This window comes from Oryctolagus cuniculus, chromosome 5, assembly GCF_964237555.1.
Source record: "Oryctolagus cuniculus chromosome 5, mOryCun1.1, whole genome shotgun sequence".
Taxonomy (NCBI): Eukaryota; Metazoa; Chordata; class Mammalia; order Lagomorpha; family Leporidae; genus Oryctolagus; species Oryctolagus cuniculus.
Genome location: NC_091436.1, coordinates 8718060 through 8737164, shown reverse-complemented (window position 1 = coordinate 8737164; position 19105 = coordinate 8718060). Strand labels below are relative to the sequence as shown.

General features: G+C 54.2%; 1 protein-coding gene across 2 annotated transcripts in view; it reads left to right on the top strand.

The window, feature by feature from the left end:
* FNDC1 (fibronectin type III domain containing 1) overlaps positions 1–19105 on the top strand; it is a 98046-nt gene that overhangs the window by 53217 nt on the left and 25724 nt on the right. For both annotated transcript variants that reach the window (XM_051854191.2, XM_051854192.2), the window contains 6 exons: positions 865–1053; positions 2899–4707; positions 7710–7810; positions 10061–10172; positions 11729–12217; positions 18819–18887. In XM_051854191.2, the coding sequence (XP_051710151.1) occupies positions 865–1053; positions 2899–4707; positions 7710–7810; positions 10061–10172; positions 11729–12217; positions 18819–18887 (2769 nt within the window). The remainder of the gene's footprint in view (positions 1–864; positions 1054–2898; positions 4708–7709; positions 7811–10060; positions 10173–11728; positions 12218–18818; positions 18888–19105) is intronic.

Below are 19105 nucleotides of genomic sequence, written 5' to 3'. Positions count from 1 at the left end.
TACAGAGAGGCAGAGGCAGAGAAGGAGAGAGAGAGGTTGGTCTTCCAGTTGCTGGTTCACTCCCCAGATGGCCACAATGACCAGAGCTGGGCCAATCTGAAGCCAGGAGCCAGGAGCTTCCTCCGGGTCTCCTATGTGGTATGCAGGGGCCCAAGGACTTGGGCCATCTTCCACTGCTTTCCCAGGCCACAGCAGAGAGCTGGATCAGAAGTGGAGCAGCCGGGACTTAACTGGTGCCCGTATGGGATGCCGGAACTGCAGGCAATGGCTTTTTTACCTGCTACGCCACAGTGCTAGCCGCTAGCAGCTTCTCATCACAGTTCTAAATACTGCAAAATAGCCCTATCAGCATACAGTGGGGACCAACTTTCATAATTCCTACAAAGGAGAAATTATATTCCTAGTAGGGGATTTTTCTGGCTAAGGACCACGAGCCAGCTTAGTAATAAACTCAAAATCATGAGGAGGTCACAAGCTATTCGGAATCCAGCCCTAGTGGTTGGTGCTTCTTTGGCTGGTTTCTTCTGCCCAGGACCTGTGAATTCCATCACAGCAAGTTAGTAAATGAATATAATGAAAACCACTCACGCACAATGTGTTTTCTGTGAACTGTGTGGAAACTGCTGACCTCCTGGGTTCCAGCATCTAATCTGCTTGCCAGGAGCCAGCTCTGTGCGGTGCGGTGACCGAGTGGATGAGTGTGAGTCCACCTCCCACTGCTGCTCGGCTGGGATTGGCATGGCGTGCAGGGCTGGTGCCCCGCCTTGGGTAATGCGCGTTTGGTTCAGCTGCCCATGCGCTCTGAGCGCTGGATGCAGTTCCCTTCCCAGTCCGCTCTCCCAACCGCCTGCCAAATCCTTTCAGAATACATTCTGTCCTACGCCCCGGCGCTCAAGCCGTTTGGAGCCAAGTCCCTGACCTACCCCAGAGGCACCACTTCCGCCCTGGTGGACGGCCTGCAGCCGGGGGAACGCTACCTGTTCAAGATCCGGGCTGCCAACAGGAGGGGCCCCGGCCCTCCCTCCAAAGCCTTCATTGTGGCGATGCCGGCAGGTAAGCCTCGCGTCTCGGGGTTTCTCTCCCTCTTCGTCCCTGCGGCCGGTGCCGTGTCACTCTGAATCACGCTCTCGGGGTGCACCTGCTTGGGTGCTGATTTTCTGGGGTTCAAGTTTGCATGTAGATGCCTAAAATATTTTGTGCCCCCCCCTTAGAAATAGTCTATCTAAAGACTAAAATGTTAACTGATGGCTGATGACATCCATCATTTTTACAGTGTTCTAAATGTCTAAATTATACAAATAGTTGTACATCGCTTTTAATTTGGGGGCTTGTGGTGACCAAGAAGAATGTTTTTACAAGTGTAGAGTGACATTTGTAATTGTTAGTACTCCTTACTTTCTATCTGGCATTTAAGGTTCTAGTGTGCAGTCCACTTTTTAAAATTTCAATATTTATTTGAGAGGCAGAGAGAGAGAGAGAGAGAGAGAGCGAGAGCTCCCATCTGCTGCTTTACTTACTCAATGCCTGCAGCAGTCGTTGGCTGAGGCTGTAACCCAGCAAGCCAGGGTTCCCAGGTGGGAAGCAGGAGCCTAGCTGCTTGAGCCATCACCTCTGCCTCCCAGGGTCTGCATCAGGAGGCAGCTGGGTCAGGAGCCGGAGCTGGGTTATCAGACTTCCACGTGGGACACGTGCAGCTGAAGTGGCGCTGTGACTGCAGGCCGCGTGCCTGCCCCGTGGCCCATCATCCTTGGGGAGAATTTCACTGGTGTCGTTATCTGAAAAGCATCAAAACCCAACACGTAGGAGAGTCGCACAGCGGCGGGCGTGTCTGTGGACGGCTTCTCGTCTCTGCTTCTCCACAGTCCTGCCCGACGCGGGCGTCCACGCTCAGGGCCTGCAGAGTTCCCCACCGGGAAGTTTCCCTTGAGAATAACTGAGGCAGAAGAGGGTTGCTCCCTCGGGCCCCCTTGCTAGGTAAACCCCCTCCCTTATAGGAGGGACTGGGTCACGGTGACCTGTGGGGTCTGTTTAGTAGCAGGTTTGGCCTGGCCCAGGAGGATTTTTTTTTTTTTAAATTACAGCTGTATCCATGAGTAATGGCATTTTAAGCAAGAAGGAAGAAATAAGCAAAGCCACATTGAGGGCAACAGGCAATGCCTTGTAAACCCTCAGGCTTCCCAAATGGGGTCCCTGGCTCGCCCCAGCCCTGCACCCCACATGCGTTGGAGTGCGGGTCGTTCGGCATCTTGTACCAGGCATACGTCTCCCCGAGTGTCTGTGATGCTCATGTGATACACTGACACTCCGTTCCACGGCGAGCACCCTACGTGGGATTTTGCCCTTTCCGAAGTCAGTGAATCACCCTTGGGGTCAGTGGGGGATGGGCCCCAGGACCCCTGGAGGATGCCAACTCTGAGATGCTCACGTCCCTGCGATGTGCACACCCGCCTGGATGCTTGTGCTCCCGGAGTGCGTGTGACACCGGCGCGGTGTAAATACCGTGCCAGGGGGTATTGGGCTGTGCAGGGAGCCGCGGCACCATCAGTCCCGGTTCTCTCCGGGCTTGGTCGGTCCCTGGAAGCAGAAACCACAGATGCAGGGTGCTGACTGTGCTTCGCAGCACTCGTTTCAAGTTTCCAGCAGACAACCAGCTGGGACATATCCTGATGTGATTTGTAGAGACCCGATTCAGCGATGTGTTCTGGGATAGATCTGTTACTTAAAAAGCAGAACAGAGCTTCCCAACAGAACACTGTAAGTGGGGAAGGCAGCTCCGGAATCCAGGGTGCTCAGGCAGAGCAGTCGGTTTCCATCACCGACTTGGGGCACTTCCATCCCGCCATCGTCCGCACAGCTTTTACATTTCTTTGACGGCCAGTCCTTTGCGATCTGTTGCAGCCAGCGCAGCTGAGCGGGACGCGGCGCAGAGCACGGTGGAGAACTGGAAGCCCCAAAGCCCCGCGGCGCCCTCCCCTCCGCCCCAGACCCCAGCTCCCTCAGGGCACACGCGTGTGCCTGCCTCCCCGCGAGGCAGCAAAGCCAAGGACCTGCTCCTGGACTTGAAGAACAAAATCCTGGCTAACGGGGGGCTGCTCAGGAAGCCCCAGCTCCGCCCCAGGAAGACTGGAGAGCCGGATCCTCAGTCGACCGAAGTCACCCAGGAGGAGGAGCCGGACTCCCTGGAGGACCCACGCACGACGCCCCTGCAGACTCAAGAGCACAGGCAAACCCTGAGGCCACTGAGTAGACCGGGCCACCCAGCCCTGGTCCCTGGCAGGACTCCAGCTAGGGCCAGGGTGCCAGGGCCGCCCCGGCAGGAAGGTGTGCACAGGCGTGGCCAAGGCGCCCACCACACAGCCCCCCAGGGCACACCTGACCGAGCTGCAGCAGGGCCCACGGCGCCATCGCAGCCCACAGTGCCTTCCCCGGCCTCCTCGCGTTTCTCCTCCAGGACCCAGGGGTCCAGGGGAGGGAGCGATGGTGACAACGGGGATGTGGGAGACAGCAGGAGGCAGGACCCAGTCACGGCCCCCACTGCGCGGGCCAGGCCTGCCTCTGGACACCTCAGTTTGCTCCGAAACAGGCCCTTTGCTGCCCATGGCAGGTTTCCCAGCAGGCTGGGCGGTGGCCGGGGACTGCGGCTGCAGCCCTCCCGCTCCCCCCAGGCCACTGTGGCCTCCCCAGCCCACTCCAGGGCTCATCCTCAGCCGGCTTCCCACCCTTGGCCAGGCTCCTCTGTCCACACAGAGGAGGAGGATGAGCAACCACTCCCGGCCACTGTGGTCCATGACCACGTGCCTTCCTCCTCCAGGCAGCCCACCTCTCGGGGCGGGGAGCCCCTGCGGAGAGGCCCCCAGAGAGGGGCCAGCCTCTACCACAAGGAGGCCATTCCAGAGAGCCCCAAGTCAGCCGGGACAGTCATGCATCCTCAGGACAAGACCGCCGCGCTGACCCATAAGACACTGGACGCTCAGCAAAGCACGGACGTGGACGAGGAACTGCGTTCCCCTCAGACACGGCCTGTGTCCAATGGCCACCGGCTGCCCCCTGCCCGGCCCCCTGCGTCCAGCACACCGGGCCCGGCCAGCTCCCGGGCAGTACTCCACACGGCCTCCCCGCGTGGTGACCTGCAGTCCTCGAGCGGCTCCATGGACGGCAGCACCCAGGTCGCCGGCCAGGCCTTTCCCCATCAGGCCACACCTCACGACCGCGGGGCCCAGCGCGCACCTGCTGGCTCCTCCCCGCGGCCTGGCTGGCCCCGGAGCCCCAGCAGGACAGGGGTCCAGGCCACCCCAGGGCAGAAGGAGGCACTTTCCAAGCGGCCCCTGCTGTCCAAATCTCAACAGTCGGTATCTGCAGAGGAGAAGGAGGAGGAGGAGGAGGAGGACGCGGGGTACCTGAAGGGGGGAAAGGAAGCCCCTCTGCCTCCCTCTGTGTCCAAGTGGCCCTCTGCCACCAGCCCCAGGGGTGGCAAATACACCAAGGACAGGATGCCGCCTCCAGGCAGCACCCCGAGAACGCCACAGCCGCCGACGGGACACCCGCCTCGCAGCCCGGCGGTGAGCGCCTCCTCCCGGCCGTGGCCACCCACGCGTGCGCCACCTGACTTCTCGTCCACCACGCCCATGCTGTCCCTGCGCCAGCGGATGCAGCGCCGGTTCCGCACCCCTGGCTCCCGCCAGCCGCCCAGGTCTCTGCACACACAAGGTAATAGGTCGTCACACACCATCTCCCGGCCTCGTGTCCTCCTAGAGGTGCCAGTGAGCTGGGAGCAGTTCCTCGGTGGTACCTGACTACTTAGCACCTTTGCACGGGTGTCATCATCCTGGCCTCTCCAGCGGCTCCCAGGGTTGGCCTGTCACCCACGCAGGAGATGCTGGGCTCAGGGTCCCGGTGGCTGGCCCGGGTCAGGTCCCTGCAGTGGCTGAGCTACAGGCGCAGTCCAAATGCAACCACACAGCCCCCTGTCTTTCTGCCTCCTGGAAGTCCTTATCGTGTGCTCTTACTCTGTGAGACTGAGACCACTGTGAGGCTGTCACCACTGTGAGGATGTCACCATGGTGAGACTGTCACCTCTGAGAGACTGTCACCTCTGTGAGACTGTCACCACTGTGCGACTGTCACCACTGTGAGACTGTCACCACTGTGAGCCTGTCACCTGAGAGACTGTCACACTGAGAGACTATCACCCCTGAGAGACTGTCACACTGAGAGACTGTCACCACTGTGTGACTGTCACCACTGTGAGCCTGTCACCTCTGAGACTGTCACACTAAGAGACTGTCACCACTGTGAGAATGTCACACTGAGAGACTGTGAAAGCTGTGAGAATGTCACACTGTGAGACTGTCACTGCTGTGAGAATGTCACCACTGAGAGACTGTCACACTGAGAGACTATCACCATGGTGAGACTCACACTGTGAGACTGTCACTGCTGTGAGACTGTCACACTGTGAGACTGTCACCACTGAGAGACTGTCACCTCTGTGAGACTGTCACCACTGAGAGATTGTCATGATGTGAGACTGTCACCATTGTCACCTCTGTGAGAATATCATTGTGAGAATGTAACTGCTGAGAGACTATCACTGCTGTGAGACTGTCACACTGAGAGACTGTCAGCAGTATGAGTGTCACTGCTGATAGAATGTCACCACTGAGAAAATGTCACCACTGTGAAACTGTAAAAGCTGTGAGACTGTCACACTGAGAGACTGTCACTGCTGTGAGACTGTCACACTGAGAGACTCACACTGAGAGACTGTCACACTGAGAGACTCACACTGAGAGACTGTCACACTGCGAGATTGTCACTTCTGTGAGACTGTCATGCTGAGAGACTGTCACACTGTGAGATTGTCACTTCTGTGAGACTGTCACACTGTGAGATTGTCACTTCTGTGAGATTGTCACACTGAGAGACTGTCACACTGAGAGACTCACACTGAGAGACTGTCACGCTGAGAGACTGTCACACTGCGAGATTGTCACTTCTGTGTGACTGTCACACTGAGAGACTGTCTCACTGAGAGACTGTCTCACTGAGAGACTGTCACACTGCGAGATTGTCACTTCTGTGAGACTGTCACACTGAGAGACTGTCACACTGAGAGACTGTCACGCTGAGAGACTGTCACACTGTGAGATTGTCACTTCTGTGAGACTGTCACACTGAGAGACTGTCTCACTGAGAGACTGTCACGCTGAGAGACTGTCACACTGCGAGATTGTCACTTCTGTGAGACTGTCACACTGAGAGACTGTCACACTGAGAGACTGTCTCACTGAGAGACTGTCACACTGAGGACTGTCACACTGCGAGATTGTCACTTCTGTGAGACTGTCACGCTGCGAGACTGTCACACTGTGAGATTGTCACTTCTGTGAGACTGTCACACTGAGAGAGTGTCACACTGAGAGACTGTCACTGCTGTGACGTCCTGTGTAGCCGTTCTCCTGTCAGCATAAGCTAAGGATTCCGCAGTGACATTGGATAGTGTGTGGGCCTATCTTGTTCTTGCTCCTGTCTGGTTCTTATTTCTGTCTCCACACTCCCAGCCAAATGCACTCTGGGCCAGACTCCAAGGTGTGGAGTGTGAACTCTGAGATTACAACAGTGAATGTTGTCGGGGTGCTCCTGGCAGTGCTGGAGAAGGGTGTGTGTCACTCAGGGGGTCTCAGGGACCTGTGCCTTGTGTGTGTGTGACACAGGTTGGAACGCAGGCAGCTGTGAGCTGGAGCCCACACGGACCCCAGAGCAGGGACTGAAGTGTTTGACATAAACTTGCATTCAGTTAAGCCATGAGCTCTCCTGATGTAATCTGAGCTACATAGAACATTCTTGAATGAATGTGTGAATACTTGCTAATCCGTACCATGCAATATTTTAGTCCAGTCTGGAGACATAGAACAACGGCCCACATTGAAGTCAACAGTCCTTGAAGACTGACTATTTTAAGCAAATCTAAGACCCCAATAATAGAGCTAAAACTCAGCATTCCCTTTTATGCAGGAGCTCAGTAAATCCTCAGTAGTGTTTGTTCAATGAAGGAGGGCAAGGTACAAGTCCTTGATCTGCAGAGCGGTGTCAGAAGCACTTCCCCCGGCAGGCGAGGCTGCAGCCGAGCGCTCCGGCTCTGCGGTTGCTGTGACAGGGCGTGAGGTGGAGGAAGGACAGGACAGCCGCCACCCCTCCTGCTGACTCAGCAGAGACCTCCCCAGAGCTCGGCCAGCTGGTGGGCAGCACGGAGTTCTCACACCTGGCCATGGGGCACTGGGACCCGAGTCTGCTAAAATCATTGTGAGGTTTATTTAGCACCACACGCCCAGAAAAAGACAGATCCGAGTGCCTGGGAGAGAATTCTCTGTTCCTCCCTCCGGCTTCTGGTTGACTGAAGCAAAAGCTGCAGCCACTCAGGTCCTGAGCCTCATGGAGCAAACTTACTTAGACTTCACACGCTCACACCCCACCCCGTGTTGTCCGAAAGCTGTGACGTCACTGCGCTCTCGCTGAACGTAACCATTTGTCACACAGAGGTCACCATGTCAGACCAGCATTATCTAGCGTGCATGAACTTTTGGTTTAAAATTCTGCCTGGTGTTTCTGTTTGGAGTGCTGAGTTACTACGTACAGTTTGCTACGTGGCTGGATTGCCAGGAACATTGAATTTACTGTGTTTTATTTTCATTATTTTTTGCACTGTGCAGGTTATAACGGCAGACCGAATGCGGAAGGGAGAGTACTCCCTGGTAGTAATGGGAAACCGAATGGACAGCGAATTATCAATGGCCCTCAAGGAACAAAGTGGGTAGGGTCAGCGTCTTCCACACCCCAGTTGTTTCCATGCTGTTGGGAAGAGAAACATGGTGGACACAGTGTGCCGATAAATAGTGATAGTTCCTCCTCCTGCCCCTCCTCCTCCTTCTCCTCCCCCTCCTCCTCCTCCCCCCCCCTCCTCCCCCTCCTCCTCCTCCTCCCCCTCCTCCTCCCCCTCCTCCTCCTCCCCCCCCCTCCCCCTCCTCCTCCCCTTCCCAGCCGGTTTCCCCCTCCCTTCCCTTCCTCCTTTTCCCCCGCTCCCCCTCCCTCCGGATGAAGCACTCAGTTAGATACGTATGTGTAGCTTCGCTAAGCTCAGAAGTCTTTGCTTTTCCTGGGTCCCTGGCGTGTCTTCTGGTAGCTACTGAGACCCCCTTTTCCCTCTCCTTGTCTGGTCAGGAAGGAGAAGCCAGTGTTGGCTCAACCACAGCGACTCTTCAGGGCCTCACTAATGGACTTCTGTCTCCCCGGGCTCCTAGCCTTGCTTTTAGTTTTGTTCAGCCTCTGACGGGGAGTGACGCGTCTTTTCTGTAGGTCGTCCCCGAGCCTTTGTAAAGGAAGCAGGTCAGCAAGGAAAACCCTTGAGTCCTCTTGGCAACGTTCGAATCTTCCAGCAACTGTTGTCTGGCTAAAATGAGGTGTTGCTACCTTATGTATGTCCACTGTAAAGCATGCCCGCGCTTATTTAGGAGTTTTTAGTGGGTCCAGGGTAATGGACAGAATACTTCACAGTGTTCTTAAAACAGTTCTTGCAGAGCGGGCACTTAGCCTAACGCTTGAGATGCCTGCATCTCACATTGGCACTTGGGTTTGGTTTCTGCTTCCGGTTCCTGACTCCAGCTTCTGGCTAAGCAGAATCCTGGTGATGGCTCAAGCAACTGGGTGACTGCCCCACAGAGGAGACGTTGGTTGAGTTTCCAGGTCCAGCTCTGGTTGTTGCATGCATGGGGAGTGATCCAGCAGTGGGACTGCTCTGTCTCTCTTAATATATATATGCTTTGAAAGAATCAAAAAATTACTCAGTAAATTCCCAATCAAAATTTGCCATTTAGAATGAAAAAATTCAAGAAAACACATGAAAGACTCTATTACATTTTCAGAGATGATTTAAAGGTGCATTTTATTATTCCTCAAGGGAACAGAAATGAGTAAGAGGAAGAACACATATTAAACAAAATGGCATTACAAGAAATTTTGAATTGAGACTGTATGGGGTGGATTATGTGAATAAATTGTGTTTTAATTGCCGAAACAGCCTGACACAGTGGCCCACCACTGTTGAGGTACAGGTCTGGGGCAGGTGGTAGGCAGGTGATTTGCATATGTGAAAACTTCCCGGGTGACGCTGTGGCTACCAGCCCCAGGCTATGCTTTGAGAATCACCAGCGACAAGCATGGTCATGTTCACTCAGAGATAATAGCTCTTTTCCAATTTTATAGTTCCTTAAAATATGACATTTGTGTATACATATTATACTAAGCAATTACAAATTAAATTGTGTTGTTGTAGCAGCTTTGATTTTTAACATTAATAGCCACATGGAAAAATCTTGTGTCTTTAATACACTAGCAGCTAATGTGTGTTCATAGCAAGAAGTTAAAACTATTCGGAAATATATGAAAAAGAAGTCCCCCCGACCCCAAGCCACTCCTCACAGTTCCCACTGTTAACAGTGGAGGGACTGTCCTTAGAGCACTTTTTCTCCAGTGTTTCAGGATTATAAAGACAAGTGAGTGTGTTTCGGTTTTCACAAAATAAGAAATCCTAAATTGGAGCTGTCGGCAGAGTCAGTGCCTGTCGTCTCCACAGCCCTGTCACTGGCTGCAGATAGTTCCACACTGTGACGTCGCTGCGATTTGTTTACTCTCTTGATAGACACTTAGCCTTTAGCCACAGTGTACTCCCTGGTAAAAAGACTCTGAACACCTTCTATTTGAGAAACTTAATGTACACATTATATAGGTAAGCAACTATAATACATAATATGACTCGTTTTGCATTTAACTTTCTTTAAATCTTGTGAATGCTACTGGCAAAATGTTTTCAGTTCTTGTTATGGTTTCCTTTCGGGCACACTTCACGCATAAGGACTCTAGGGACTTCAGAAAGTCCATGGACCATATGCGCATGACCTTTTACTTTTCCCATGCTGTGTCTGCATATGTCCAGACACATATGTCTTGGATGAATGTGAATGTGTGACATGTCCACTATATTCTTTAACCCGTGTCTTGGGTGTAGGTGGTGGACCTTGACCGTGGGTTAGTGTTGAATGCGGAAGGAAGGCACCTCCAGGATTCCCACGGAAACCCTCTCCGGGTTAAACTAGGAGGAGATGGTCGGACCATTGTGGGTAAGTGAGACGCTTGGAAGGAGCAGAAGTGTGCTCAGTCAGCTGCAGAATATCCCGTCTCCCCCTCCCCTGATTTCCAGTGGTTGCCCTTGGTCCCTTACTTTAATCTGCGTGGGAAGCAGAGCCCAGGAGGGGCAGCACTGAGCGTTTTCCCTCCTCCCACCCTAGTTCCACTCTCCTGCAGAGTGGAACTCCTCCACGCTCTGCAGAGTGGGACCTTGCTTTGCTCTTGGAATTGGGCAGTTCAGGGTGCAGGGACAAACTGGGAGCTCAGAACAGTTTCTGTATTTTTTTAATAATTGCAAAGAATTACAATATTTTGTGATGTAATAATTACACAAAACTTACTTTTCGGTGTTGGTACACGAAGTTTTCTGGGACTGTGGAAACCCTCCTCTAACTGTGCACCACCTGCCTCCCTTGCTGTGCGTCTAGTATCTGCTTTGCCCTAGAAGGCAGAGTTGAGCAGTCCCACTAGGGCCCTCTGGCCCCGAAAGCTTCACATCCTTACTCTCTGGCCCTTTGTGGGAGAAGTCTGCTGCCCTTTGGCGTGACATGCCACTTTTACCCTGAGGAGGGGGAGTGAGAAGAGGATAGGATTACCCCCGGGATAAGGGGCACCCTGATGCACGACAGGTGTATTTGTGTGAGTGATGTGGAGCACTGACAGTTACAAGTGTATTTGTGTGGGTGATGCAGAGCGCTGACAGTTACAGGTGTATATGTATGAGTGATGCAGAGTGCTGACAGCTACAGGTATATTTGTGTGGGTGATGCAGAGCACTAATAGTTACTGGTGTATTTGTGTGGGTGATGTGGAGCGCTGACAGTTACTGGTGTATTTGTGTGGGTGATGAGGAGTGCTGACAGTTACAGGTGCATCTGTATGGGTGATGCAGAGCACTGACAGTTACAGGTGTATTTGTATGGGTGATGCAGAGCACTGACAGTTACAGGTGTATCTGTATGGGTGATGCAGAATGCTGACAGTTACAGGTGTATTTGTGTGGGTGATGAGGAGTGCTGACATTACAGGTGCATCTGTATGGGTGATGCAGAGCACTGACAGTTACAGGTGTATTTGTATGGGTGATGAGGAGTGCTGGCAGTTACAGGTGTATTTGTGTGGGTGATGTGGAGTGCTGATAGTTACAGGTGTATCTGTGTGGGTGATGCAGAACGCTGGCAGTTACAGGTGTATTTGTATGGGTGATGCGGAGTGCTGATAGTTACAGGTGTATCTGTGTGGGTGATGCAGAACGCTGACAGTTACAGGTGTATTTGTGTGGGTGATGTGGAGTGCTGGCAGTTACAGGTGTATTTGTGTGGGTGATGTGGAGTGCTGACGTTACAGGTGTATTTGTAAGGGTGATGCAAAGCCCTGGGCAGTATAATGAGCCGAGAGTATTTGGACAGCTGCAGCTGCCACTCCCTTCGCGGCTCTGCTGTTAATTCTCCCTTTGCCTTTTCTAAGCTTTTGGAGACACTTGCTCCTGGCCTTGTAGTTCCTCTGGGTCATTCCACTGTCTGCAAGGCTTTGGTTGCTTTCATTTCAGATCTTAGCGGGACCCCGGTGGTGAGTCCTGATGGCCTTCCCCTGTTTGGGCAGGGGCGACACGGCAAGCCACTGGCCAGCGCCCAGGATAAGCCCATTTTGAGTCTTGGAGGGAAGCCTCTGGTGGGCTTGGAGGTTGTCAAAACGACCACCCTTCCCCCCACCACAACCCGGCGGCTCACCACAACTACCACCCCTCTGCCTGTCACTACCCCGCGGCCCACAACCACCACCACCCGCCGCACGACCACCACCACCCGTCGCATGACCACTACCACCCGCCGCACAACCACCACCACGCGCCCGACCACCACCACCCGACCCACGAGGCGGACAACCACCACCACCACCACCACCACCACTACCACCACCACTCCTGAACCTACTACCTCCCCCCCAACCTGCCCCCCCGGGACCCTGGAACAGCACGATGATGACGGCAACCTGATAATGGGCTCAAATGGGATCCCGGAATGCTACCCCGAGGAAGGTAACCGGGCTGGCTTTTCTCCATGGTAACCGGGGAACTAGCGTGCTGCATGGCAGGGTAGCGTGGCAAAGCCTGCAGGGGAGGGAGACCGAGGGCTGATGCAGTACGACAGCCCCTGGCGGCAACTTTCATCCCAACAGGTCTGTTTCACTGTACAGGGTCCCAGTGGGGTAGGCAGATTTAGCAGATAAAGAGCAGTGCATGGGGTATACTGATCTGAAACAGTTATCTACTTTTTTTTATTTAAAAGTCAGCTTTAACTGGGTATCCTGCATTTTCTCTGAGAACCCTCGTCAACACCTGAGTCAAAAATGTAGCTGGAACGCGTGACATTGTTAGTTTGGACTAGTGTTTCCCAAAGTGGGTTCCACTGGGTGTAAGTAGATTCGTAGTTGTCAAATACTTTTAAAAGGCTCTGTGATTAACTGTGTGATTTAAACAAGGCCCAAGAAATTACTTCCTGTTGGGCTGTTTGTACCATCGAATAGGCTCACGGTGAACCTCCAGGTAAAGTGTTTTGCCAGGCACACGTGTCTGGATGCTACATGCCTTTTGCACCAGCCCTCTTTTTGGAAAACGCTCATGCTGGGAGCAGCCTCTCAGAAGTGTGGACGTTGGCTGAGTACAGCTCTTAGCACCGTTCTCCCTGCTTTGTGACACTGGATTTGGGCTGTGCTCCTGCCTGACATCTGCCCGAAAAGGTTCGTTCTCCCTGCAAATGGAGCCACAGTGATTCTGTGCAGGTCATGGTGGGCCCGACATGGGCTCATCCTTGTTGTTCTGTGCCCTTGGGAAGCGGTCCTCCTGGATTTGCAGCAGGCCAGGAAGACAGAGATGCGTCTTTGAAGTGGGCTGGCGTGACTGCTATAACACTTCCGCGTGTTCAGGCAAATGCAGCGTGAAGACGCTTCCTGTCAGGACCCGGTGCAGGCCTGGAACGCTCACACAGCACTGTGCGCTCTGCGAATCCTCATCAGTGAGAATGTGAATACTCTATCCAAAATGACAGTTCTGTTTGAAGTTAGTCCTTTCGTGGAAAAGTCCCACATACACAGGAAAACTGGACACAGCTGAAAAAATCAAACCAAAGAACAAGGAAAGTTGCAGAGGAAGCAAACCATGGGGGAAGAGGGTCCTACCCTGTCTGGGTCCCTGGTGAGTACAATGGGATCCACCTTGAATTTCTAGTTATTAAAATAGTATGTTTCCCTCACTGAATTCTTTCTCATACATGCAGCACTAGTTAACTTCGCAAAACTGAAATATGACAAAAACTTGTCATTACTTAATAAGTAGCTGTAAACTAGTTTGGATTTGGTTTTAATTCCTGGTATTTCTTTACATTTTATTTTTCCTGCTTTCATTTAGGCCTTATGTATAAACACTTTGTTTCCATGACGATGTTGGTACTTCAGACTTTTATTTGGCATGAAAGCTAGCATTTTTCTTGGCATTTTCGCTTCTTTCTTTGAAAATCATGGTGTGTGTGTGTGTGTGTGTGCGTATACACATACTTACTTCTTACTTCACTCATGTCCATTCTTCTGATTTCTTGGTTCAAGCCAAACGATAGTTTGCCTCTAGGCGGCACTTTGAACATAGGTACAAGGGAATGAGGATCTGGCATAGCAGTTAAATACGGGGTGCCCACACCCCGTGTCAGAGCGTTTGGTTGGATTCCTGGCTTCCCTCCTGATTCCAGCTTCCTGCTAACAGACATCGCGAGAGGCTGTAGGTGACGGCTCAAGTAGTCGAGTCCCTGCCACCCATGTGGGAGATCTAGGGTGAGTTTCTGGCTCCTGGCTCTGTCCCTTCAGCAGCTGGGGAGTCAACCAGCAGATGGGCACTGTCTCTCTGTCAAATAAAAACAACTTTTCGAAGATGAGCAGGCTGTCTCCCTTAAGTGGGACCAGGCAGGATGAGCATGGCTTGGAGTGTCCTTTGTCCCCTTTGCTCTTCCACCCGCCTTCTTGGTCAGGCTCAGCAGTTCCCTTGGATTCTTCCTCCCCCAATTTCTTAGAGTTGTTGTCCTTCTCATCTCTAGGCTGCCCTGTTGGCCCAACTCTCAAATTATCATCCCTGACGGCCTCTGCCACCAGTCCCCATGTGCCTCTACCCAGGTGTTGACACCCGCTGTAGATGTGGCTGTGCCTTGGGAGTGCCGGACTTGGAACCTGCCTCATCTGTTGCTGGGTGTGACATGACTGCTACTAACAGTGAAGAGGCAGAGGGGCACAGCTCGGCAGGAACCGTGTGCGTACGAGGGCCCGAGACTTGAAAATCACACGCGGACTCCTCGAGAAAGCTACGAAAGACGGTGCATGTGCTAGGTTTTGGTTGAGCACCGTGGAGTGACCTCTTGTTCAACAGGCCCTTCTGTAAATGCCCTGGAGACACCAAGAGCAGAGGGGAGCTCATAGTCAGGGCCCTGGTGTCAGCCCACGTCAGGCTTGGGCCTCCCCCCACCTGCAGCCTCCTGAGCCACGCCTCCCTGCCTCTAGCCCTGCCCCTGCGCCTGCCCTCGCCCTTCCCCTCCCTCTCCCTCCCCCTCCCTCCCCCTCCCCCTCCCCTTCCCTCTCCCTCTCCCTCTGTGTTTCTTGCACCTTCCCTTTCATTGCCAGCCCACAGTGCACTTCCACTACTGCTGGGCTATTTGGGGTGGGGGAGGGGAGAGAAGAGAGGATACAGGTCTTTCATTCGCTGACTCATTTCCCAAATGCCCAAAACAGCTGGACTGGGCCAGGCTGAAGCCAGGAGCCAGGAGCTCCACCCCGGTCTCCCACGTGGGTGGCAGGGGCCCGTGTACTTGGGTCATTTTTCACTGCTTTCCCAGGTACGTTAGCAGGAAGTAAAGTAGCCGGGACTGGAACCCACAATCCAATACACGATGCAGGCATCCCAAGTTGTGGCTTGATCAGCTGCATACAGCACCCGCTCCTCCTCCTTTCCTTCAAAGTGCTGCTTTTTTTTATTATTATTATTATTTTGACAGGCAGAGTGGACAGTGAGAGAGAGAGACAGAGAGAAAGGTCTTCCTTTGCCATTGGTTCACCCTCCAATGGCTGACGCGGCCCGCGCACCATGCTGATCTGAAGGCAGGAGCCAGGTGCTTCTCCTGGTCTCCCATGGGGTGCAGGGCCCAAGCACTTGGGCCATCCTTCACTGCACTCCCTGGCCACAGCAGAGAGCTGGCCTGGAAGAGGGGCAACCAGGACAGAACCCGGCACCCCGACCGGGACTAGAACCCGGGATGCCGGCGCCGCAGGCGGAGGATTAGCCTAGTGAGCCACGGCGCCGGCCCAAAATGCTGCTTTCAAACAGCGTCCGAGGAGCAGGCTTGGGCCACAGTCACGGCAGTGACTCAAGCAGTCCTCCTGTGGGCTTTCCTCTTTGTTACAGGTGCCCCACGTCCCTGCAGATAGGCACGGATGACACGATGTGCTTGTTCCCATTATCGCATTCACCCTCATCTCCCTGTTCATACACACACACGTGTGTTTGGCTTTTGCTACCCCGTTAGATAAGAAGACAACATTACTTCTTCTCTACTGGCCCTTGGCACCGGACTGTGCATTTCTGGTATCTAAACCCACTGAGGACGCAGGCTTTTTCCGTCTTCCAGCCGGGGACTTAGAGCGCGTGACCTCTGTTTTGCAGGTTGTGTTTCTGCGGCGGACCTCATGATACTCTGAGTATTTGACATATTTTGAGCCAGCTGAACACCTTCGAGAATTTGCACCATGAGCTTGTTGCGTGCTGCAGAGAGCATGTTATGGCAAACCGTGTGCCCTGCCAGCAGCTCACTCTCTGACAGAACACGCAAAGGGAACCATCGACAGCCACTGGACCAGCCGTGTAATTTGGGGAGATCATGAGTTTCAGAGGCTGCTCTCGCCTCTCTCTAAGTCTCTGCTGAGAACAGTTTTTTTCTCTGTATTTCTGAGTGTCCCTGGAGCCCAGGCCCTCAGTCTTCGGGAACGTTCTGAACTGCTTGTTTCCTGACCCTTCCGATAAGTGATTGAAGATGGACCCGTGGCCGGCAGCCACGTTGATGGGAGAGGACTCGAGCTTCTGACCCTGAAGTCAGGTTGACGTAGGCAGTGTCCGGTTTTGTGTAGCTCCCAGTGCTTCAAAATGACATCCAGGTGGGGCAAATTCAGGTGGCTAATTCTTGTAAAAAGTCGTCCCAATACTTCGCTACATATGAAAGTTGCTTTCCTTGGAGTCGCGACGGAGCTGTTTTAGGAAGCTTTGCCAGTTTTTATTTGGTTTGGGGAAAGGCATGACGTCACTCGGGTGCAGTGGACTTAGCGGTCCTCATCTCCCGCAGAGGCCTTGGTTTGCAGGCAAAAGTGTCCCTGTGGCCTGCTGCCTGCTCTGTGTGTGACGGCACCTCAGGGACTTGGGGCTCAGCACCAGGAATCCACACAGGAAGCCATATAGTTTCCCCTACTCTTGTTCACCCTGGAATGCAAAAATGGCTCAATTAATTCCATTTGGACCTAACTAAAAATAATAACCAAAAGAAATGAAAGTGGGTTAATAAGGAGGAAAAGTAGGCTATGTTCCTAAAAATCAAACTGATAAGGGGAAAAATGGTAGGCCAGGAAATAATGGCAACTTAACCCCAACACCAGGGTTCTGGTCCAGAAAACTCTGATATGAGCCAGCCCAGAAGTGACTCGTGTTGGATGTGGGCACTGTGACATTGAATGACCTAAGGAAAAATGTGCTCAATGGTTTGTCATGAAATGACCACTCTGCTCCCCACAGGGTGGAAGACTGACAGCATCGCCCATGTCAGCATTTGTGGCCTGGTCAGAGCACAGCTGGGGTGGCCCTCTCCTGCATCAGGCAGGCACAGGGGCGCCTTGGGGTCCTCTGAATGGTGGCTGTTGTTTCTCACCCTGCCCTGCAGCAGGGATGGACAGACCAGCTCCAGGCCTCCACAGCGGGGGTTGTATTTGCACCATAACATTCACAACGCCCATCAGCCCAGGCTCGCTGGGCAATGATCAGTGATTTCCGAATAGTGAAAACTTCACACGAATTCTTTGCTGAAGGAAGTTGCTATAACCCCGCCTCATCACACAGTGCGATGGTGATTCTGGGGGCACACCTTAAGGTTTCGAGGTTACACCAGTTGGATGGGTTAGTGCAACCTTTACAAAGTAGAGGCAGTTTTATGCAGTGAAAATACACAGTCTTGGGGGCCAGAGGGCTTGGAGTTCAAATTCTGTCACTGAGCCGCTGCCCGGGCCTGTTATACACAGCCCTGGTGCCTTACCTGAGAGGCGGGTAGGTATGCCCGCACACCTCTAGGGCTGAGGCGAGGGTGGCCTCCACCAGCATACCCCTAATAGTGCCGGCACCACAAAGCCGTCCAGTGAACTGGAGCTCTTCTCCCTGTTGTCGCCACCCACTTCCAGAGGCAAGTTGGATTCAGAGTTACTGGGGGCTTCGTTCAGGTCAAAGGAAGAGAGAACTTCCTGTGAGCTTTCTGAGTTACGAAACCTTCTGCCTCAAGATGTTGCCAGCCACGGCAAGATGGTCTCCTCTTCACAGCTGCATCCGTACCCCTCAAGGAGCAAAATGATAGGCGAGCATTCGTCACTCCTGCTGGAAAACACGCCGACGTCAGCTTCCCACACGTCAGAAGTGGGAAGTGCCCAAGTGTCTGTGAAGAGAAACCTGTTCTCGTGTTATTTCCAAACTCCGTATGAAGTTAGGCAATCTAAGTAGCTGGTGAGAGAGGGTGGCAGTTTAGATGGAGTGGAGAGGCCCGGGAGCTCACTTTGTCAAGTTAGACTGTAGGAGAGGTCAGACGCCTCTGGCTGCTAGAATATTCCAGAGGCAAGTTGGAGGGGCAGAGAACAGATGCTTCCTGATAAAGGGATTTCTGCCACCAGCCTGAGCACCAGCTGCCCTCCCTCCCCGGAAGACTGTACCTGCCACCTCCCTCAGGGAGGGGCCCAGGTGGCCGGGAGGGCAGACAGACCAGCGGGCGGTGTTTGCCTCTGGTCAGGGACTGTAGCCCCACTCTGCACCCAAGGAGAGGAGGCCTGGGTCGCGTTCAGTGTCGGAGGGAAAAGCCACAGATGCTTTGCACGCCCGCTGGTGGGGAGTGGGCTGTGCATGCCCGCTGGTGGGGAGTGGGCTGTGCACGCTGGCTGGTGGGGAGTGGGCTGTGCATGCCCCGCTGGTGGGGAGTGGGCTGTGCCTGCCCCGCTGGTGGGGAGTGGGCTGTGCCTGCCCCGCTGGTGGGGAGTGGGCTGTGCACGCTGGCTGGTGGGGAGTGGGCTGCGCCTGCCCCGCTGGTGGGGAGTGGGCTGTGCACGCTGGCTGGTGGGGAGTGGGCTGCGCCTGCCCCGCTGGTGGGGAGTGGGCTGTGCCTGCCCTGCTGGTGGGGAGTGGGCTGTGCACGCTGGCTGGTGGGGAGTGGGCTGTGCATGCCCGCTGGTGGGGAGTGGGCTGTGCACGCCCGCTGGTGGGGAGTGGGCTGTGCACGCTGGCTGGTGGGGAGTGGGCTGTGCCTGCTGACCCGCGGCCGGGCTCTGGAGGTAACGCAGGCCGTGACGCCCCTCCCCCGTTCCCCCCCCAGATGACTTCTCGGGCCTGGAGACCGACACGGCCATCCCCACGGAAGAGGCGTACGTGGTGTACGATGAAGGTGCGCGCAGACTCCGTCGCCCTGCCCCCGCAGAGGACCTTATGACCCCAAGGATGGTCTCCCTGGCGGAGAGCAGGAGGAGGACCGGCCTTGGCCTCAAATTGCTTCCATCCGGGTCCTGGCTGCGCCGTCCTCCCCTCCCCCCACCTTCCGCCCCTCTCTGTGGAGTCCAGGGTTCGCCTCACGCCTGGGCTCCCGTCCTCCTTCTCCCACGCTCT